At 41.2% G+C, this 24,322-nt stretch overlaps 1 protein-coding gene across 1 annotated transcript in view; it reads left to right on the top strand.

Moving 5' to 3' along the window:
• Nucleotides 1–18,698: 18,698 nt before the first annotated feature.
• Nucleotides 18,699–24,322, top strand: part of LOC124777999 (sodium-independent sulfate anion transporter-like) — a 78,963-nt gene continuing 73,339 nt past the window's right edge. The window contains exon 1 of the mRNA XM_047253572.1: nt 18,699–18,909. Within this exon, the coding sequence (XP_047109528.1) occupies nt 18,699–18,909 (211 nt within the window). The remainder of the gene's footprint in view (nt 18,910–24,322) is intronic.

The raw sequence follows: 24,322 nt of genomic DNA on the forward strand, positions 1-24,322 counted from the left end.
CGGGAAATTTCTATTTGTTATTACAAATTTAAGGTTTTCATTTGACTCACCGTCGTAGAAAAATCAGAGGTAGTGCATATGCTACGAGTACAATCGTTTCACTTTCTCCCTCGTCACTGCGTTGTCATTTCAGTTGGCTCTTACTTAATGAATATCTAATCTGAGGAATAATAAAATATCGTTCTGAGAACTCAGTCAGTGTTATTGTGACTAAAACGCTTACAAAGCGATGCTATGAAACCTATGCAAAATTTTTGAAGCTACGCAACAGTTTCTGTTTATGCGACCAGACAACTGTTTGGTTTATTTCGGTAATTACAAAGTGTTCTTTAGGTCTCATGATCCATAGCAACAGTTTTGTTATATTTTTTCTGTACCTATTTCTGCATCTTTATCAGCATTAACTAGGTAACTGATATGGAGCATATGGCTTTAGATAACATTTTTGAAATATACTGTACAGAATTCGAAGATGTTCTTATTATTTCTTAACGTACCCGTGGTAATCCACCTGGAATCTCATAGACTGGAGAAGAATTATCTTCAGTGACGGTCCCGCTTCGAACTGAGCCACTATGGCCGGCTAAGACCTGGTTTAAATCATATCTAAGTGGAAGAGTGGAGAAAGTTGAAATAAGCAGTTCACTTGATATACAAAAAACTGGTGATTTCTCAAACTGGAGAACAACCAAGAATGGGGTGGCGCAAGGTTCGGTCTTGGGTCCTCTGCTGTTCTTAATATATATTAATGACTTGCCATTCTATATTCTCGAAGGTGCAAAGCTGGTACTTTTTGCCGATGATAAAAGTATAGCTATCACACCCAACAGACAAGAATTAAGTGGTGAAATTGTAAACGATGTTTTTCAGAAAATCATTAAGTGGTTCTCTGCAAATGGGCTCTCATTAAACTTTGACAAAACACAGTATCTACAGTTCCATACAATAAATGGAATGACCCCATTAATAAATATAGACTTCGATCAGAAATCGGTAGCTAAGGTAGAATATTCAAACTTTCTAGGTGCATGCATTGATGAGGGGTTGAACTGGAAAAAACGCACTGAAGATCTGCTGAAACGTTTGAGTTCAGCTACTTATGCTATTAGGGTCATTGCAAATTTTGGCGATATACATCTCAGTAAATTAGCTTACCACGCCTATTTTCATTCTCTGCTTTCGTATGGCATCATATTCTGGGGTAACTCATCATTGAGTAAAAGAGAGTTCATTGCACAAAAGCGTGTAATCAGAATAATTGCTGGAGCTCATCCAAGATCATCCTACAGACACTTATTTAAAGAGCTAGGGATCTTCACTGTAGCCTCACAATATATATAAATTCACATATGAAATTTGTTATTAACAATCCGAACGAATTCAAAAGTAATAGCAGTGTACTTGGCTACAACACTAGGAGAATGGATGATCTTCACTACTCAAGGTTAAATCTAACTTTGGCTCAGAAGGGGGTAAATCATGCTGCCACAAAAGTCTTTGGTCACTTACCTAATAGCATCGAAAGTCTGACAGATAGCCATATAGCATTTAAAAGGAAATTAAAAGAATTTCTGAATGGCAACTCCTTCTACTCATTAGATGAATTTTTGGATCTAGTAAGTGGGTAATTCACCCCCCCCCCCCCCGCCCCCCAAAAAAATTAAGTGTCATGTAATATTTTGTGTAATGTAATGTCTTGTGTAGACACTTTTTATTAACCTGACACGTTCCACATCATTACGAAGTGTCCTATTCATTATCTATGGAACACCACGCTTGTCCGCCCTATTCTGGAGTACTGCTGTGCGGTGTGGGATCCGCATCAGGTGGGACTGACGGATGACATCGAAAAAGTACAAAGAAGGGCAGCTCGTTTTGTATTGCCGCGGAATAGGGAAGATAGTGTCACAGACATGATACGTGAATTGGGGTGCCAATCATTAAAACGAAGGCGTTTTTCGTTGCGACGGGATCTTCTCATGAAATTTCAATCACCAGTTTTCTCCTCCGATTGCGAAAACATTCTGTTGGCACCCACCTACATAAGGAGAAATGATCATCACGATAAAGTAAGAGAAATCAGGGCTTGCACAGAAAAATTTAAGTGCTCGCTTTTCCCGCGTGCCGTTCGAGAGTGGAACGGTAGAGAGACAGCTTGAAGGTGGTTCATTGAACTCTCTGCCAGGCACTTTATTGTGAATAGCAGAGTAATCACGTAGATGTAGATGTACCTTTGGCTACTACCCAGAAGTCATCAGCATACGCACTTTCTCCCAGTGCTTCACGTTTTTATTGTAGGGTGTCCAAAAGATGTCTGAAAGTTGTGTTAAGTTCTATGGAACCAAACTGCTGATGTCATCGGTTCGTAAGCTTTGCACTACTTAAACTAACTTACACTAAGGACAACACATACACACCCATGCCCGAGGGAGGACTCGAACCTCCAACGTGGGAACCGGGTGAACCATGACAAGACACCCCAGACCACGTGGCTACCCCCAGCTAAAAGGAGGTTTGAGGTTACTGTCCTAGAACAAGAGCTGACTCCTGAAGACAGGGTTTTATGATTGATTTTTTTTTCGTTTCCTTGATGCGACTTGATGAATTTAGCTCTATATGCGCACAGTAGTCTAGGACGCTTTGCATGGTCAGTTACAGTTTTTCTGCCGCACAAGTAAAGAGGTGTACCAAAGATTGTTAAACACATTACATATATTAATGTTGTTGTTGTGGTCTTCAGTCCAGAGACTGGTTTGATGCAGCTCTTCATGCTACTCTATCCTGTGCAAGCTTCTTCATCTCCCAGTGCCTACTGCAACCTACATCCTTCTGAATCTGCTTAGTGTGTTCATCTCTTGGTCTCCCTCTACGATTTTCACCCTCCACGTTGCCCTCCAATACTACCTTCATGCCTTAGAACATGTTATACCAACCGATCCCTTCTTCTAGTCAAGGTGTGTCACAAATTTCTCTTCTCCCCAATTCTATTCAATACCTGCTCATTGGTTATGTGATCTACCCATCTAATCTTCAGCATTCTTCTGTAGCACCACATTTCGAAAGCTTCTATTCTCTTCTTGTCCAAACTATATATCGTCCATGTTTCACTTCCATACATGGCTACACTCCATACAAATACTTTCAGAAACGACTTCCTGATACTTAAATCTATACTCGATGTTAACAAATTTCTCTTCTTCAGAAACGATTTCCTTCCCATTGCCAGTCTATATTTTATATCCTCTCTACTTCGACCATCATCATTTATTTCGCTCCTCAAATAGCAAAACTCCTTTACTACTTTAAGTGTCTCATTTCCTAATCTAATTCCCTCAGCATCACCCGACTTAATTCGACTACATTCCATTATCCTCGTTTTGCTTTTGTTGATGTTCATCTTATATCCTCCTTTCAAGACACTGTCCATTCCGTTCAACTGCTCTTCCAAGTCCTTTGCTGTCTCTGACAGAATTGCAATGTCATCGGCTAACCTCAAAGTTTTTATTTCTTCTCCATGGACTTTAATACCTACTCCGAATTTTTCTTTTGTTTCCTTTACTGCTTGCTCTATATTCAGATTGAATAACATCGGGGAGAGGCTACAACCCTGTCTCACTCCCTTCCCAACCACTGCTTCCCTTTCATGCCCCTCGACTCTTATAACTGCCATCTGGTTTCTGTACAAATTGTAAATAACCTTTTGCTCCCTGTATTCTACCCCTGCCACCTTCAGAATTTGAAAGAGATTATTCCAGTCAACATTGTCAATAGCTTTCTCTAAGTCTACAAATCCTAGAAACGTAGGTTTGCCTTTCCTTAATCTATTTTCTAAGGTAAGTCGTAGGGTCAGTATTGCCTCCCGTGTTCCAACATTTCTACGGAATCCAAACTGATCTTCCCCGAGGTCGGCTTCAACCAGTTTTTCCATTCGTCTGTAAAAAATTTGTGTAATTTACAGCCGTGGCTTATTAAACTGATAGTTCGGTAATTTTCACATCTGTCAACACCTGCTTTCTTTGGGATTGGAGTTATTATATTCTTCTTGAATAATAATAACAGCTAATTAGCTAATTACTGAAGTAACTACAGTAAAGGTATTTACTTTCATAGCCTCCTTTACACGACTAGCCACAAAATAGCTTATCTGAATGCGTAAAACTTGAGTGCCAACGCAGGCGGCTTTCGTTTTTCGTCTGTTACTTGTTTGCAATGGATTAACGCAGCTTTGAAATACGAAGATTGTGTTTACTGATGATTCAACTGCTTTCCCCGTTTATATCTCAGGAGACGGTGCGTAGATAAGCTTTTACACTGGCGTAACGAGGCAACGTAAGTCACAAGCTGACACAGAATTTCTTTTAATGAAAAGTTGATGTATAATCAATATAATAAAATCAAACCAATATCAGCATACAGATTCTAGAGGAAATTAAAATTAAGAATGTACAAGGGGACGAATGCCAACGTAAATATTGCTCATTTATTGAAAAAGGTATAATTCTGGTGTTTGATAGGATACTTATACATCTACTGAACGAATGATGACAGCTGTTACAATTGAAAGATTTAGATAGAGCTATGTGCAGATACCGTTAGTTTGCGTTTGGTAGATTTATGAAGCTTTAAGAGATTCCGAGCTATTACCGTTCTCGTGTTTCTCTGTAGTTTAAGAAAATTAGTGAGTTACATATACAACTATTTTCTTTTTATGATCAAATTCAGTAAGTGTTGAATATGGGACTGGCACAGTTCAGCTAATAAGAGATGATGACTCAGAACCTATCCCACTTCGTAAACATCATGAACAGCTAACTCTTAATCCAAGTCGTTCCGACACCCTTCAAATGGTAATTATGAAAGTCTGAAAGTTATATTCCAATGCTATTTTTTATAATATTGACTTTTTTGTCACAAATTTTAAACGCGTTATGTACTCTGCTAGAGCGTAAAATTGTTTGCTCGCAATTATTTGTAAACGCGAATCCCACCACATGTAGACGTCGCTCACTCACCACGCATCAGAGTATTCCAGATATTCGTATATGTTTCACAGGTGTATGAAATTAACGTTTAATGAACAGCATCCAAGCACGAAACTTCATGCCCAGATTAAAACTTTGTATGGTACTGAGACTAAAACCAGGAACCTTTGCTTTTCATCAACAAATGCCCTACCGATTGCGCTATTCAAGCACGACTCACGATCCCCTTCCCCCCCCCCCCCCCCCCCTCCCGGCAACCCCCTCACCACCCCCACCATCCCCTACACCCACACAGCTTTACTTCCTGCAGTATATATCTCTCGTTTTCCGAAGAGGTACTGGCAGAAGCAAAGATGTGAGGGGGTAGGTGGCGGTGGGGGAGTTTGTGAGTCTTGCCTGAATAGCGCAGTCGGTAGAGCACTTGTTCAAACAACAACGGTTCCAGGTTTGAGTCCGGATACCATATACAGTTTTAATCTGTCAGGATGTTTCAAATCAGTGCACACTCCACTGCAGAGTGAAAATCCATTTCGGAATCTTTAAGCATATTTTCGATGCGAACAATGTATCTGCCTCTTGGAGGACGTGGATGCTCTTACGCACTGATGTATTTAATGTGTATTAATACATCATTGAAGAGAAATAGTTTGTACACTCGGAATCACGGCGATTCATCTACTCTAGTTCCGACTGTTGTAACCGTTAGCATTAACAGCAGCAAAACTCATTGTGGGAATCATACCACGTGAATAAAACACTTTCCAGCAAACGAACCAGACATTTGATTAACTTCTCTGGGTTGGGATTCACAGTCGTATAATAGTTCTTGAAAGACATCATAGTGGACGTTGACTGTATAAAATATTTATTATTATGACTGTAATTTCGGCCTTATTGCCATTTTCAAGTAACACTGCAAAAGTTACATTCTGTCACAATATAAGACTATCTGACATGTCGTTGTCAAAATTCAGTCTTTTGACTGTGAGGATCTCACCAGCTCCGATGAGTACAACACTTAATACATCGTAATATGTTGTGAAATATACTGAACTGTCAATGTTACCATCGATCTAATAATCTATCACTAAAACAAAAAGATATTTGTTATTACGATTGCAATTTCGGCCTTATGGCCATTTCAAGTAACACTGCAAAAGTTACATTCTGTCTGTTAAAAGACAATATAGTCGCCGTTTACTGTATAAAATATGTATTATTACGATTGCAATTTCGGCCTTATGACCATTTTCAAGTAACACTGCAAAAGTTACTTTGTGTCAGAATATAAGACTATCTGACATGAGTACATGTGATAGATTATTAGAACGATGGTAACATCGACAGTTCGGTATATATTTAACAACACATTACGATGTAACAAGTGTCGTACTCATCAGATCTTGTGGGACTCTCACAGTCAAAAGGCTGCAGTTTAACGACGATATGTCAGACAGTCATATATTGTGATAGAATGTAACTTTTGCAGTGTTACTTGAAAATGGCCATAAGGCCGAAATTGCAGTCGTAATAATAAATATGTTATGCAGTCAACGGCGACTACGATGTCTTTTAAAAAGTAGACATTTCTGAGCAGGAGCGTACAGTGTCCCCATTCACACTGACAGTGGGGGTGAAGCGTCCTAGTATGGGTTCCACGCTCAATCGGCATCCACCACTCACGACGATCGTCCTTAAAAGGGTGCAAGGTGCGCATCCGTCTCGATGCCATCCCGGAAGCGGTCAGTAGGAGGGACGTTAGGCGAACTGCTGAGCAACAAAAGCACTCTCATCTCAACACAGAATTCTTCAAAAACTGTTGACACAATGCGGGAGCGACGAGGTGGTCCATTTAGTTGCTGAAAGTGTCACTTGCTCTAGACGATCTACCTGGTAGCCATGATGGGGCAGTACGTTACTGTATAGCCGACAGCAGACGATGTCACGTTATCATCCGCACATACCTACTTGTACTGCAACTCACAAATTAAAGTGACCTTCTTCCACGCTTCGGGCGTCCAGTGATCGTATTTCTGTGCCCTTGCCAACTTGTCTGCCTGAACGTGCTGCTCGTGTTGAATTGCGGTTTCTGTACCTCACAGCAAAGAGATTATTGCGAATGGTATGGCTGCTTACCACATGTTTTCATCCAGTGCTAGATTGAAGTGAGGCATTTAAGCACAAAACTGGGGTCTCCATCCAGTAGTTTATCAAATCCACAACTCCCGTGGATATATTTACACAGTGTGAGGCGAGGGGCGAGTTGCGGCGCCCTGGAAATCTCCAAGTTCCAAGCTGTGGCCTCTCGGCGGATCGCAGCCCGGCAGCGACCACGTGGTCCAGGACGTCAGCTTAGCAACCGCGTGATGTCGCAAGACGGCCGGTCCAGCCGCGTGGCTGGGAATTCCGCTGTGACGAGGACGGTGCTTTGTGTCGATGAAGGAGATTTATATGCCAGGAGTGCCAAAGATGGCGGACTTTGTGAAACTTTAATGGCAGATACTTCACAGTTCGCACAGAAATTAATAGTAGCCAGATGAATCATGATACCTCAAAATGAAACATGAATACCACAACTTTAGGAATTTAAAACTCTGCAACGACAAAATGCAGAGCTAAGCACTATCTGTCAGCGAATTAAGGGAGCTATAAAGTTTCATTTAGTTGTACATTTGTTCGCTTCAGGCGCTGTTGACTAGGCGTCAGCGTCAGTTGATGCTAAGATGGCGACCGCTCAATAGAAAGCTTTTTGTGTTATTGAGTACGGCAGAAGTGAATCGACGACAGTTGTTCAGCGTGCATTTCGAACGAAGTATGGTGTTAAACCTCCTGATAGGTGGTGTATTAAACGTTGGTATAAACAGTTTACAGAGAATGGGTGTTTGTGCAAAGGGAAAAGTTCTGGACGGCCGAGAACGAGTGATGAAAATGTAGCACGCATCCAGCAAGCATTTGTTCGCAGCCCAGGAAAATCGACTCGCAGAGCTAGCAGAGAGCTGCAAATTCCACAATCAACTGTATGGAGAGTCCTACGAAAAAGGTTAGTTATGAAACCTTATCGTCTGAAATTGGTTCAAGCACTGTCTGCAGCTGATAAGATTAAAAGAATCGATTTCTGTGATTTTATCCTTGCTCAAATGGAAACAGATGAATCTTTCGTTTCAAAGAATGTGTTTAGTGATGAAGCAACTTTCCACACTAACGGGTAAGTCAACCGTCACAATGTCTGTATATGGGGCACTGAGAATCCGCGGGAAACAACTCAGTATGAACGTGACTCGCCTAAGGTGAACGTTTTCTGTGCCATTTCAGCCAATAAAGTTTTTGGTCCCTTTTTCTTCGAAGGTGCTACTGTAACTGGACTAAAGTATCTGGAGATGTTAGAGAATTTGCTGTTCCCACAGCTCGAACAAGAAGCACAACAATTCATATTTAAGCAGGATGGAGCGCCACCACATTGGCACTTATCTGTCCGTAACTACCTGAACGTCATCTACCCGAGGCGATGGATCGGCCGCCAGGCAGCCCGTGACAGAGCACTTCATCACTGGCCTCCAAGAAGCCCTGATCTTACCCCCTGCGATTTTTTCTTGTGGGGGTATGTTAAGGATATGGTGTTTCGGCCACCTCTCCCAGCCACCATTGATGATTTGAAACGAGAAATAACAGCAGCTATCCATACTGTTACGCCTGATATGCTACAGAGAGTGTGGAACGAGTTGGAGTATCGGGTTGATACTGCTCGAGTGTCTGGAGGGGGCCATATTGAACATCTCTGAACTTGTTTTTGAGTGAAAAAAATCCTTTTTAAATACTCTTTGTAATGATGTATAACAGAAGTTTATATTATGTTTCTTTCATTAAATACACATTTTTAAAGTTGTGGTATTCTTTTTGAATCACCCTGTACATTACTATTATTTGCAAGACGATTCTGGTGGTGTAATCAGATTTTCAATATATTTATTAGATTAAAGTTTAGTATCTGACGACAAATTATACAAGTAACACCCAGCAACGCATGTCGTTAGGCGTTGTCGGTGGATCACGATAGCAAATATCCTTCAACTTTCCCCACAGAAACAGAAAGAAATCCGGGCACGGCAGATCTGGTGAACGTGCGGGCCATAGTATGGTGCTTCGACTACCAATCCACCTGTCATGAAATATGCTATTCAATACCGCTTCAACCGCACGCGAGCTATGTGCCGGACATCCATCATGTTGGAAGTACATCGCCATTCTGTCATGCAGTGAAACATCTTGTAGTAACATCGGCAGAACATTACGTAGGAAATCAGCATACATTGCTTCATTTAGATTGCCATCGATAAAATGGGGGCCAATTATCCTTCCTCCCATAATTCCGCACCATATATTAACCCGCCAAGGTCGCTGATGTTCCACTTGTCGCAGCCATCGTGGATTTTCCGTTACCCAATAGTGCATATTATGCCGGTTTACTTCACCGCTGTTGGTGAATGACGCTTCGTCGCCAAATAGAACGAGTGCAAAAAATCTGTCATCGTCCCGTAATTTCTCTTGTGCCCAGAGGCAGAACTGTACACGAGGTTCAAAGTCGTCGCCATGCAATTCCTGGTGCATAGAAATATGGTACGGGTGCAATCGATGTTGATGCAGCATTCTCAACACCGACGTTTTTGAGATTCCCGATTCTCGCGCACTTTGTCTGTTACTGATGTGTGGATTAGCCGCGACAGCAGCTACTTGGGCATCAACGTTTGCTGCAGGTTGTGGCTGACGTTTCAAATGCGGCTCAACACTTCGTGTTTCCTTAAATAACGTAACTATCCGGCGAACGGTCAGGACACTTGGATGATGTCGTCCAGGATACCGAGCAGCATACATAGCACACGCCCTTTGGGCATTTTGATCACAATAGCCATACATCAACACGATATCGACCTTTTCCGCAATTGCTAAACGGTCCATTTTAACACGGGTAATGTATCACGAAGCAAATACCGTCCGCACTGGCGGAATATTACGTGATACCACGTACTTATACGTTTGTGACTATTACAGCGCCATCTATCACAAAGCGAAAAAAGTGGTCCAACTAAAACATTCATATTTCTTTAAGTACTACACGAATATGTAATAACAGATGGGGGTCCCTATTTAAAAAAAAACGCAGTTGATATCCGTTTGACCAATGGCAGCGCCATCTAGCGGGTCTACCATAGCGCCATCTGGCTTCCCCCTTCAAGCTAGACGAGTCTCGTTCTTTGTAGTTTTTTCGTTTGACGCTTATTTCGTGAGATATTTGGCCCGGTCACGATCAATGGACCACCCTGTATAATATATATATATATATATATATATATATATATATATATATGGTCATCTTCAATATATATATATATATATACCCCCCATTTGCCGATAGTATGTAGTAAATTTTTTTTTTCTGCGTCAGTTTTATTACTTCTGATTCTTCATCTGAAAGTTTCGTGCCGAGAGACGTAGGCTTTTATTTTGAAGAAAAGAGTTTCAAGCGTTATCGACACAGTAACCCCCTTCCTGCAAATGATCTCCACAAAGGCAAATTTCCAACAGTGAGACAGACTTTGTCATCCAAAATGACAGTAGCGCTTATGTTACTTATCGCGTCAATCTTATCAGACACCTTCACCTTTTAGAGATACAGAAATCTATTGGTCGTAAATCAATTTATTCATGTTCTTACTTTTAAAATTTACGGCATCGTGTTGATCTCACACAGGCAGTCCAAAGTAAAACTGACCCAGATACTGCGCAATAAACATTAACTTTATTGTTGTATAATGTCTGTTCATCGTAAATGTTTTGATGGAAAATGGCACATATTCTCAGAGTTCACATACAGAGACAGACGGAACCAGGCCTCATCTGGAAAAGTGCGAAACCAAGGTTCCTAATGTCGCAGTACCACTTTATTCTGAGATGACCAATGGACTAAAGACGCGCATATTGGTCTGGAAACTTAGGCACAATATAAAACTTAAAAAACTTACGATGCAGCTTATTTTTCACATTATTCTGGGACGACGATCCTTTCATTCACAACTGCATATCACACCGGCATTGTGATTTGCAGAACTTACTTGCACGGTTTCTCTCACTTCGGCAATTTTTAGGGATCCGCACCATAACAGGTGAAACAGAACCCGTTTAGGATCGCCTTGTTATCCGTTAGTTTGTCTGTCTCTCTGTCCCAGTATTAGAAACCGATCTTTTCAGAAATGGATAGGCGTAGCAAGTTGAAATTTGTGTCATTTTCTGAGGCTTATGGTCCCTGGCGATGTAAAAGACTGAAGCTTCTAAATCAATGCAGTCAACAGGTAGGGCTCATTATGTTTTGAATTTTAATACTCGCAAATTCATTCATCAAAACCTATAGGGTACATCCCGTTATGTTTCACAGTACAACCAAAGGAAAAAGTCCAAAAACTGTAAATTTGTAATTATATCACAAGAAAAACTTCGTCATTTTTATCAGATTTTCTGTCTGTCCATCCATCTCTTAAGACTCTTTTTTTCTCAGAAGCTAGTATACGTATCAAGTTGAAATTAATGCTACATACTAAGGTCTATGGTCCGTTGGCGATATAATAAACGATAGCCTTTAAGTTAATGCAATCGAAAGGTACGCCCATTTATGTCACATATTTTGAAACTCGCAAACTCCCTCAACAAAAGCTATAGGATACTTCTCGTTGCTCTAGAATCATGAAATTTGGCAAAAAGCGAAGTTTCACTGTAGAAGTAAAGAACAAATCCTAAAATTGGTAATTTGTAATTATGTAACAAAACATGTTTATTTTGTCATTTGTTAGCCGACGTCAAACTTGAAATTAAAACAATCAGTAATTCTGCATTCAGGCTGGCTGGGTCACAATGGTAAATGTCAAACAGCGGACAAGGAATGACTTTATTGCTCATATGATGCGTTTCGGAATTTATCCATCATCAGATATCGTTCCTGGATATCTAATGATGGATAAATTTCGAAACACGTCGTATGAGCAATAAAGTCATTTCTTGACTGATATTTGACTATTACCATTGCGTTACAGTCAGCCTGCATGGATGATTACTGACTATTATAATAACGGTCGGCTGCCTCCTGCAAGACTTTATGTCAAATTTATGTTATTGAAGTTACAACATTCTCGAAAACCTCGGAATCTCTAGGACCGATATCTTGCCAGTATCAATGACGACAACAGGCAAGAACGGTCGATATTCTGATCCCTGGAATGGATGAACTGTCTACCTACGTAATTAAGTTTGTACAAAATCCTCAGTGTACGATTCCTACTCGCAGCTGGCCATATTTTTTTGGTGGCCTTAGTCATTTCGAACAATTTTCTAATGACATGTTAGCTGTTTGGATTACATTGTAAGGAAATACCGAAACATATTTTTGGGTAAATTTAATTCTAGACTTCCTGAGCAGTCGTCTCACAAAAATGAAAGCATTTTTGAAGACTTAATGAAGATGTTACTGGTCACAGCCGGAAAATTTTCTGTAGCTTTATGTTTAATCGATGTTTGTTTTTGTTGCATGCTACTCTATCCTGTGCAAGCTTCTCTCCCACTACCTACCGCAACCTACATCCTTCTGAAACTGCTTAGTGTATTCATCTCTTGGTCTCCCTCTACGATTTTTACCCTCCGCGCTGCCCTCCAGTACTAAATTGGTGACCCCTTGAAGCCTCACAACATGTCCTACCAACCGTTCCCTTCTTCTAGTCAAGTTGTGCCACAAACTCCTCTCCTCCCCAATTCTATTCAATACCTCCCCATTAGTTATGTGATCTACTCATCTACTTTTCAGCATTCTTCTTTAGCACCACATTTCAAAAGCTTCTATTCTCTTCTTGTCTAAACTATTTATCATCCACGTTTCACTTCCATACATGGCTACACTCCATACAAATACTTTCAGAAACGACTTCCTGACACTTAAATCTATACTCGATGTTAACAAATTTCTCTTCTTCAGAAGCGCTTTCCTTGCCATTGCCAGTCTACATTTTATATCATCTCCACTTCGACCATCATTAGTTATTTAACTCCCCAAGTAGCAAAACTCATTTACTACTTTAAGCGTCTGATTTCCTAATCTAATTCCCTCAGCATCATCCGATTTAATTCGACTACGTTCCATTATTCTCGTTTTGCTTTTGTTTATCATCTTATATCCTCCTTTCAAGACACTGTCCATTCCGTTCAGCTGCTCTTCCAGGTCCTTTGCTGTCTGACAGAATTACAATGTCATCGGCGAACCTCAAAGTTTTAATTTCTTCTCCATGGGTTTTAATTCCTACTCTGAATTTTTCTTTTGTTTTCTTTACTGCTTGCACAATATACAGATTGAATAACATCGGGGAGAGGCTACAACCCTGTCTCACTCCCTTCCCAACCACTGCTTCCCTTTCATGCCCCTCGACTCTTATAACTGCCATCTGGTTTCTGTACAAATTGTAAATAGCCTCTCCCTCCCTGTATTTTACCCCTGCCACCTTCAGAATTTGAAAGAGAGTATTCCAGTCAACATTGTCAAAAGCTTCCTCTAAGTCTACAAATGCTAGAAACGTAGGTTTGCCTTTCCTTAATCTATTTTCTAAGATAAGTCGTAGGGTCAGTATTGCCTCACGTGTTCCAACATTTCTACGGAATCCAAACTGGTCTTCCCCGAGGTCGGCTTCTACCAGTTTTTACATTCGTCTGTAAAGAATTCGTGTTAGCATTTTGCAGCCGTGGCTTATTAAACTGATAGTTCGTTAATTTTTACATCTGTCAACACCTGCTTTCTTTGGGATTGGAATTATTATATTCTTCTTGAAGTCTAATGGTATTTCGCCTGTTTCTTACATCTTGCTCACTACATGGTAGAGTTTTGTTGGGCCTGGCTTTCCCAAGGCTGTCTGTAGTTCTAATGGAATGTTGTCTACTCCCGGGGCCTTGTTTCAACTTAGGTCTTTCAGTGCTCTGTCAAACTCTTCACGCAGTATCATTTCTCCCATTTCATCTTCATCTACATCCTCTTTCATTTCCCTAATATTGTCCTGAAGAACATCGCCCTTGTATAGACCCTCTATATACTCCTCCCACCTTTCTGCTTTTCCCTTCTTTGCTTAGAACTGGGTTTCCATCTGAGCTCTTGATATTCATGCAAGTGGTTCTCTTTTGTCCAAAGATCTCTTTAATTTACCTGTAGGCAGTATCTATCTTACCCCTAGTGAGATAAGCCTCTACATCCTTACATTTATCCTCTAGCCATCCCTGCTTAGCCAATTTGCATTTCCTGTTGATCTCATTTTTGAGACGATTGTGTTCCTTTTTGCCTGCTTCATTTACTGCATTTTTATATTTTCCTTTCATCAATTAAATTCAATATTTCTTCTGTTACCCAAGGATTTCTACTAGCCCTCGTCTTTTTACCTACTTGAACCTCTGCTGCCTTCACTATTTCATTCCTCAAAGCTACCCATTCTTCTTCTACTGTATTTCTTTCCCCATTCCTTTCAATTGTTCCCTTATGCTCTCCCTGAAACTCTGTACAACCTCTGGTTTTGTCAGTTTATCCAGGTCCCATTTTCTTAAATTCCCACCTTTTTGCAGTTTCTTCAGTTTTCAAAAATGGCTCTGAGCACTATGGGATTTAACATTTCTTCAGTTTTAATCTACAGTTCATAACCAATAGATTGTGGTCAGAGTCCACATTTGCACTGGAAAATGTCTTACAATTTAAAACCTGGTTCCTAAATCTCTCTCTTACAATTATATAATCTATCTGAAACCTTCCAGTATCTCCAGGTTTCTTCCATGTATACAATCGTCTTTCATGATTCTTGAACCAAGTGTTAGGTATGATTAAGTTACGCTCTGTGCAAAATTCTACCAGGCGGCTTCCTCTTTCATTCCTTACCCCCATTCCATACTCACCTACTCTTCCTTTTCCTACTGTCGAATTCCAGTCACCCATTAATCGTTAAGTACCTAAAATGTTTGAAAATATCTGTTATTACCATCAGCACCATGTAAGCACAAAGTACAATCAGCGTTGTTGATAGTCTGTTCTATTGAAATATTAAATATGTTATATTATTGTTATTATTTTTACAGATATTATTGTTTTTATACATCGTTTGATATTAGTTGCAATGATATGGGATTAATCACGTTGTAAATACGTTTGCAATCCGTTATGGGACAGAAAACATTACATACAGATATAAACGTACGATTGAAAAAATTTAAACCTTCAATGGATAACTATTACGGAAGCAATAATCAATTAATTATTATTTTCTGCAAGCACGAGAAATAAGTTCATAATTTCAGTACGCTATTATGGTAGCAACCAAGTATTCCTTCCATAAACACCTGAGCATCTTATGAACATCCACAATTCCAACTATATTTTGTCGCAACGGTACCGATTTCGGTACGAAGAAAAAAATGTATGTCACTCTCAATCTAAAAAGCGCTGTTTGAGACAGCTTGAGGACAAGATACGCATCGTCACTGAATCACTGCAATAAAATCTTTGGAGAACTGCCGACAACTCTGTGTTCAGTTGCCCCAACCAAAACGGATACTCCAGTTCAGCATATTAATGAAACGACTAATTTTGCCATTAGCGGAGTTTCCACTTCTGATATGGCAATGGCTGGGCTATCATTTTCAAAAACTGGACTTTCCATTTACGATGGAAACAGGCATGAGAAGGCAGCCCAGGTTCAGTTATCACTATGCACAGAAGAGCAGACAACGGTCTGTTTCGGAGGATTCTACATAAGATAAACACGATTATCATCGGGTCATAAAAACTATCAATCACGTGTCGTAAAAACGCCGATCACCGTAAGCAGGAGAGGATTTCAGTTGACACCTCTGCGATAATCTGAGACACAGCAGATAAGTAAACTATTATCAGTGATAAGCAACCTTAATTTATTAATGAAATGATGGTTATCAAGAAAATCGTGGATGTAGATCGGCGTTAAATCTCCGGCGTATCTGGAACGAACATTATAGCATTGTATTTTCAGACTAATGCAATTCGGAGAAGTGTTACCAGCAAAACTGCTCTATGCAACGGAGTTTCTCAAAACACGTGTCCGCCATGTAAAGAAATTCGTGGAAATACCGTAACCATCATAGATTAAAAGAAGGCGGAAGTTAAAGTATAAGAAATACTGGCGCATATGGTTTAGTTATTCTTACTTGTAACATTATCATCATCATTACGGATATGCAGGTGCGGTCTCTACTCATTGTCCAAGGGCCTCCTGAGAGGTGACTCGTCCATAACTTATCTCCGTACGACGAGCGACCATCGCAGACCGTTATTGACGTTCTTCTTTCCTCTACGGCAGTGAGTGAAAAGAAAAACACCTCGATACCCCCAGTTCGTCGAGTTCCCTTCGCATGACGGGCGAAAACAGTGGTCTGCAATGAAACATGAACGTCATTGACTAATACTCAGCACTGCTACACCATTAGATACGCCGGCCTTTGTGGCCGAGCGGTTCTAGACGCTTCAGTCCGGAACCAAGCGGCTGCTACGGTCGCAGGTTCGAATCCTGCCTCGGGCATGGATGTGTGTGATGTCCTTAGGTTAGTTAGGTTTAAGTAGTTCTAAGTCTAGGGGACTGATGACCTCAGATATTAAGTCCCATAGTGCTTAGAGACATTTGAACCATTTAAAGGTACCCTCGGTTATTAGATGCCCTCACATCGACAGGACGTCGGAGTCGAATGCGCTTTGTGTTTAGAATCATGAAACATGTAGATGTGGCACTTTAATTACATAACTGAAGATGAAAGCTGTACCCAAACAAATTTGGAAGCGTCGCAACATGAATTCACTCGCGCCGCCAGCTCACTTATCGGTATGTTTACACACTATGCATCATAACAAAATTTGTATCACTTCCTCCAAATTCTCTAAAGCCATGCACATCACCCTGATTTCCATATCCACTTACCCCCCCCTCCCCCCCTAACTGAATCTTTAAATAGCTTCTCAAATTACCCTCCCTCCTTTTTCACAACGAACATTTGAACATCTGTGTATTTCCTGTGCATGGTGTAAGCAAGGCCTCCGAGACTTCCGCAACCGTATTGATGTCTCCCCTCCACTCTTCCCCCGCCAAACCCAATTTCCAATCATAGTACGATATGGTGCCAATACCTACACGTTCTTTTCCGAAGAAACTTCAGCAGACTCCCAATTCCAGACCACGAAATCCGTCGCGACATCTCTCTCTTTCTTCAGCTTTAAACTATATGCCTGCTACCCTTGCCCACACCAGGGCTCTTCTCATGGACTAGCTTCCTCCCCCCTTACATATATCCCTGTTACAGTGTCATACAACAAACTCTGGCTTCTTACACCTACCCCATACCCCAACCATCTTGATCACCCTCACACAACCATCCGACTTTCCCTCCCCTAATTTATCTCTACCCAGTTCACGCCCTTAAATATGCAGTGAAGTGTAATTCTTCTTTTGAAAATGTTTCAGCCTCATCATTTTAAAGCAAGACAAACAGCGAGGGCATTATTTTACCATCAATGTAAACGATCTTTTTATGTCAATCGCCGTATTTTAAAACCGTATGACTCGGGAGTGGAGAGTTGGACCAGTGCTTCACCATCCACGTCCACGAGCGACAAGAAAATAAAATAACAACAAATAAACAATTGTTTCCCAGAGATTTCAGCAATACGAACGCGATCGCTTATAGGTTTCCCGTTTCTTTGACGTAGCGCAGCGACATCATGTACATTAAGACAACTTATATCTCCTATACACCTAACCATACAACTGCAATTAACCCTCATTTACCAAATTCTGCTGTCTTCCCCACACTGACTCGAAATGGCACCTCAAACTGCAGTCTGTGTTATCTTTATTCTTACATCCGATTTGGGTTCGTCGACCACCTTGTTGCTTCTCTGAATTTACAATGCTCATGCTCAGAAGGGAAATACTGATGACTCACACAAACACTCACATAGGCTTTCAATCATAACAGTCTCTTACAAAGATCAACCATTAACTAAGGCCTCAAGAGTGCACTTAACGTTTCAGGTGTTACTTCCTATTCAATTTCGGAAGATCCTCGTCTTGGGATCCTATACTTAGTTTACTAAGGTCATTTCATTCGGCAGCGTCTGATAGGGCTAGTGAACGAATATTCTACATAGAAACCGGCAAAACCAACTTGCACGCCGGATTTCCAAGCCAGATATAAACAGCAATCGTTGCCATTAGTATACCATAATGTAGCGCTTATCTAGGGAAAGGGAATGTCTAACGTTCACATTAGAAGTCGAAGAGGGCTAAATTAGTTGATGAAATCTTGCGCAGAAAAATTGAATCGAGAACTCATATTTCTGATTGCCTATCTTTATACTGTACGTTACTTATTGAGCCATCCTTTTACTTTTGTTACCTGTGGATTTTTGAACGAAGTTTCCCAGTGAGTCGTTGGGGAATGTGTTCAATAGATAAACAGTTACATCTGTCTTGTAGTAAAAGGGAGACGTAAAAGCTTGTCAGTAATTTTTTCTTTGTTTGCAACAGAGGCTATCGTTACTGCTAGCTGGAGCAAAGCTCACAATAAATTCCGTGTCCACCTTGTGGTACTTCCAGATATGGAGTACATACACGTGTGCGAACAGTGCACGTTATGCCCACCAGCTTCCGGTTAGCTGCTGATGCCGACAGGTCTTTGTCTACGCAGTCACTGATGCTCTCAGTTTCTCTGTCACAGATGGCGGCACCCTATCACAAGAAGAGCGATGTCGGACTTCAGGCAGCCTACGAGTATGGGGCTTCCGAGTACAGCCTAGACGTGGCCAGAGCTCAGCTTCAGCGTACAGGCAGCACAGACACCATGCGTAAGTACTACGAGAAACTCATTCTAAGGATACGTCAGCCGGGTCCTGTAATCATCATTACGACATATTTTTTTATTCTGTAAAATGTAATATCCATTACCATTTGAAAATTCAGATCTCCACGGATAATGTAGGTAGAGATATGAGGCGTGTTTTTTAAGTAGGTATCGTTTTGAAATTAAAAAAAGACGTGCTAAGATATCTCAATAATTTTATTTTTACATGAAAGCCTGTACCTTAATCAACTTTTCTACATAATTTGCGTCAATATTGAGGCACTTGTCATAACGTTGTACCAGTTTTTGAATACCCTCCTCATAGAAGTCTGCTGCCTAACTTGTTAACCACTGCATCACCACTGTTTTGACTTCGTCATCTTCTTGAACACGCTGACCGCCCAGGTGTTTCTTCAAGTACAGGGCAGATAGTAGTTACTGGGCGCAAGATCGGGGCTGTATGGAGGATGATCTAGAGTTTCCCATAGAAAAGATGTGACGAGATCTTTGGTCTGATTCGCCACATGTGGATGGGCATTGTCTTGCAGCAAAACGATGCCCTTGCTCAACTTGCCACGTCTTTTGTTCTGAATCGAATGGCACAGATTATGCAATGTCTTACAGTAAGCTGCTGCATTTATTGTCTCATTACAAGGCAGAAATTCCACACGCAGTACTCCTTTTCTGTCCCAAAAACTGTGCACATGATTTTCCGGGCGAAAATTGTTTGCTTAAACTTCACTTTTCTGGGTGAATCTGAATGCCGCCATTCCATGGACTGTTGCTTTAATTCTGGTGTGACATAGGCCACCCATGTTTCACCGCCCATAACAATTTGGCTTAAGAAATCATCACCGTCGTTGTGGTACCGCTCAAGGAAAGTCAATGCACTGTCTAAACATTTGGTTTTGTGGACATCCGTCAACATTTTCAGTACCCAACATGCGCAAAATGTTCGGTAATTCAAGTGCTCGGTCACAATTCCATACAAAACACTATGAGAAACATTAGGAAAGACATCCCACAAGGAGGAAATCGTAAAGCGATTGTTTTCTCTCACCTTATTGTCCACTTCCTGCACCAAACTTTCATTAACAACTGAAGGACGCCCACTCCATTATTCATCATACACATTAGTGCGGCCATCTTTAAATACTCTCACCCACTTTCTTACCGTTCCGTCACTCATAATGTTTTCTCCGTAAGCTGCACAGATCTCACGATGAATATCGATCGCTTTTAGGCCTTTAGCACTAAGAAATCTTATAACAGCCCTTACTTCACAGTCGGCGGGACTCACGATTATCGGAGGCATCTTAAACACTCAGTACACAACGTAAACAAGGAGGAATCAGACTGTAATGGCGTCAGTGCTTAGACAACAGATGTAGGTACCCAGAGCGCATGTGCAGAACGCCGACCACAGCGCTGCGGGCGCGGTGTGGCAAATCGGTACTTACTTAAAAAACACGCCTCGTATAAAAATTGACACACGTTTGAAATGACAGGATGTGTTATTGAAACCAAAAATAGTGCACATGGCGCTTCACGTGTTACAACAGCAAAAAAAGTTTTTTTTTTTAGCAAACACGATGTCTTTGTAATAAATGCTCTACATGTTGGCCGTCATTCATCAATAATAGCTTTAACTGAGGGCCAGTGTTGTGAACAGCACTGTACAGCACATCAGTAGGTACGGTAAGAAAATGCCGGCGGATGTTGTCTTTTAGCATTTTCTTAATGACGTCGAATGATCGCGGTAGACTTGCGACTTCAAGTAACCCCACAACCAATAATCTCACGGATTGGGGTCTGGGAACCTGGGAGGCCATGCGTGACTGAATTGGCGGCTCAGCAAGCGATCCTCACCAAACCTGTGCACAAGAGATCTTTCATACGTGTAGCAATATACTGCAGAGGGTCATCTCGCATAAAAGTCGTTACCTTCCAGCTGGTTTTTATCAGCTGGATCCGACTCCCTCCCTCACGACAGCTGATTTTAAACGTGATCCTCATACGGCGTCACTCACGTGTTGCTGTCCAGCGCCGTCTGTTGGCCACTTTTTGCAATCCTTATTCGTTTCAATAAAACCCCATGTCATTTCAGGAATGTGTAGCAATTTTTGCCTCTCTACGTAGATTATTCCGTGAATTAGTGCATTTTAAAATGTTAACGGACTTTTGAGGTCACCCTGTAGTATAAAGATCTCGGCAGAAATTTTGTGTTGAAAATAAAATTAAAAAAATATTTGAAAATAAAGAAGAACAATAATTTTAAAAAAAAATCTTAGCAGATACAAGGCGCAATCAGAAGAGCTTCAGCTATGTCAGCCGTAATGAAGTTACTCGACAATTAGCAACTGTTCCCACAAAATAGCACTTTTCCATTCTTTGAAGACACTAGCAGAAAGTATCAGTTCACCCCTGTTGAGAAATTCAGTTAACTTAGGGAGCTCCAGCCACATCTTCCAAAGAATATTGCTAGCCTTGGATGGTTTCACTGGTCTAAGAACTCGCGGAGGGCTATGCCTGGCACAACTTGCATATGTTCTTGTTGCAGTTAGTTAAATGTGTGATGCAAAATACGATTACTTATCTTTAAATGTGAAAATTTCAGAGTCCACCATTTACGTATTTGACGTGAGTACAATATCATACACTGGTTAGAAGTGACAACTCCGAGGGATCTATAAGAACTGAGATCAGACCCTCAGTCTTCATTAAGAACTGGTTAACCATTTCCTTCCCACACTAAGATTCTTGCTGCGTAGAAAGTAGATCAGTTTCGTGCCCCAAATGGTATAGCTAAGCATGCTGGACAAAAATTAGTCGCCGTGTAACACCATCTCTAGTCTCGCTAATGGCCTCAAATCGACGAGGGAGAGAGTCAACAGTGTCTTCATGAACGTCACTTCCAGCCCAACCCAGTCATTATACGAGGGGCGTTCAGTAAGAAATGGAACCCTTTTTCTCGGCCATTTTCGGTTGAAAAAATACGGAATTTGTTGAGGGATATCGTTAAGTATTCCTGCTTCAGCCTCTATAGTTTCATGAAGTTCCGAGAGGTGGCGGCGCTTTACATAGCCTTTAAAATGGCATCTGTAACGGAGGTGTGTTCCAAGCAGACTGCTGTCATCGAGTTTCTTTTGGCAGAAAACCAGAGCATCGCAGATATTCAAAGGCGCTTTCAGAATGTCTAAGAAGATCTGGCAGTGAACAAAAGTGTGGTGAACCGATGGGCGAGGCATCTGTCACCATCGCAACAAGAGGCGCGAACCTGTCAACATGCTGCGTGCCGGCCGGCCGGACACAGCTGTAACTCCTGCAGTGTTGGATTTGGAAATTACGGACACTCTCATTCGAGCTGATCGACGGATCACAAACAAACACCTCGCTGCGTAACTGGACATAACTGTTGGTAGTGCTGACACACTCGGCCACAAATTGGGGTGCTCAAAGCCGTGTGTGCCCACTAGATACCTCGGTGCCTAACAGAAGAACATAAAACGCGACAAAGCACCATCTGAGGCAGAACTGCTTGCGCGATACGAGTGTTAGTGACAAAAAAAAAAAAAAAAAAAAAAGAAGACAGTCCATGGAGGGGCACCACACCGCCTCTCCTCTGAAGAAAAATGTCCAAAGCCACACACTCAGCCAGTAAAGTAATTGTGACGGTCTTCTGAGACTCTGAAGGAGTTATTCTGTTTGATTTCCTCCTTCATGGTGCAACAATAAACTCTCAAGTGTGCTACCCTCAGGAGTTTAAGAAACGACTTTGGCGTGTTCGTCGCAAAAATGCGAAACAACTTCTCCTTCTCCAAGGGAACGCAACGCCTCACACAACTCTGCACATCCCAGAGTAGCTCAAAAAATTTCAATGGATTATTCTGCCTCATCCACCCTACTGCTCGTAATTCTCACCTTCGGACTTCCATCTGTTTGGCGTAACATAGGTCACACTACACGGAAAGCAGTACATGGGTGAGCAGTGGGGAGAGGGGGGGGGGGGGGGGGGTTTAAAGAATCACCAAGATGGTGGCTCTGACATCAACCAGTAGAGGTACCATGTGGGCATACAGGCCCTCACAGTAAGACTGCTGCATTGAACGGAGATTATGTTGAAAAACAGATCGGTTCAAATGGCTCTAAGCACTAAGGGACCTACCATCTGAGGTCTTCAATCCCCTCGACTTAGAACTGCGTAAACCTAACTAACCTAAGTACAACACACACATCCATGTCCAAGGCAGGATTCGAACCTGCGACCGTAGCAGCCGTGTGGTTCCAGACTGAAGCGCCTAGAACCGCTCGGCCACAGCGGCCGGCTGATAAATAAAGTTTTATAGTCAAATGAGTGGGGAATAATATGGTTTATTCGAATCCTGAATAAAACCAACCTGGCTTCAGAAAAAGAATATATTGGCTGCGATGTTGATCAGTACATTGGTACCATGTTGGCATGCGGGCCCTACTAGAAGGTAGAATTACACAGTTGCCTTGAATGGCGATTATATTGAAAAATCGGGTTTTGTACACAAAAGGACGGGTAATAATATGGTGTACTGACACTCTGAATAAAACCAATTTGCTTTCAGGAGAAAATGTATTGCATTACTTATTAAACGGCACTCATACATCTATGACAAATACTTGCCATGCCACTGTATAATTCTCTGATGATTACATCCCACAGACCTACAACTATTGTGGAGATGTTGATTGCTACACATCAAATAGTTTCAAAGATTTTCTAGGAGATTAGGCTCAGGTGAACTATCTAGTCACTCGTACTATGATATGGTGGCTGAGATTAGATTAGATTAGTACTTGTTCCATAGATCACGAATACGACACTTCCTAATGATGTGGAACGTGTCAGGTTAATAAAAGGTGTCTATACAAGATATTACATTACACAAAATAATACATGACACTTAATATTTATTTTATTTTATTGGGGAAATTACCCACTTACTACATCCAAAAATTCATCTAATGAGTAGAAGGAGTTGCCATTAAGAAATTCTTTTAATTTCCTTTTAAATGCTATATGGCTATCTGTCAGTCTTTTGATGCTATTAGGTAAGTGACCAAACACGTTTGCGGCAGCATAATTTACCCCCTTCTCAGCCAAAGTTAGATTTATCCTTGAGTAGTGAAGATCATCCTTTCTCCTAGTGTTGTAGCCAAGTACACTGCTATTACTTTTGAATTCGTTCGGATTGTTAATAACAAATTTCATAAGTGAATATATATATTGTGAGGCTACAGTGAAGATCTCTAGCTCTTTAAACAAGTGGGCACACCTATGAATGGGCTGTCATCGTCTTGGATAGTGAGAGTGTCCACAGTACACTAATCATGGAGATTAGCTGCTGTGCAATTTCTGTGTTGTTTGATGGGGAGCTTTATGTGCA

The sequence above is a fragment of the Schistocerca piceifrons genome, chromosome 2, assembly GCF_021461385.2.
Source record: "Schistocerca piceifrons isolate TAMUIC-IGC-003096 chromosome 2, iqSchPice1.1, whole genome shotgun sequence".
In the NCBI taxonomy this organism is placed as follows: domain Eukaryota; kingdom Metazoa; phylum Arthropoda; class Insecta; order Orthoptera; family Acrididae; genus Schistocerca; species Schistocerca piceifrons.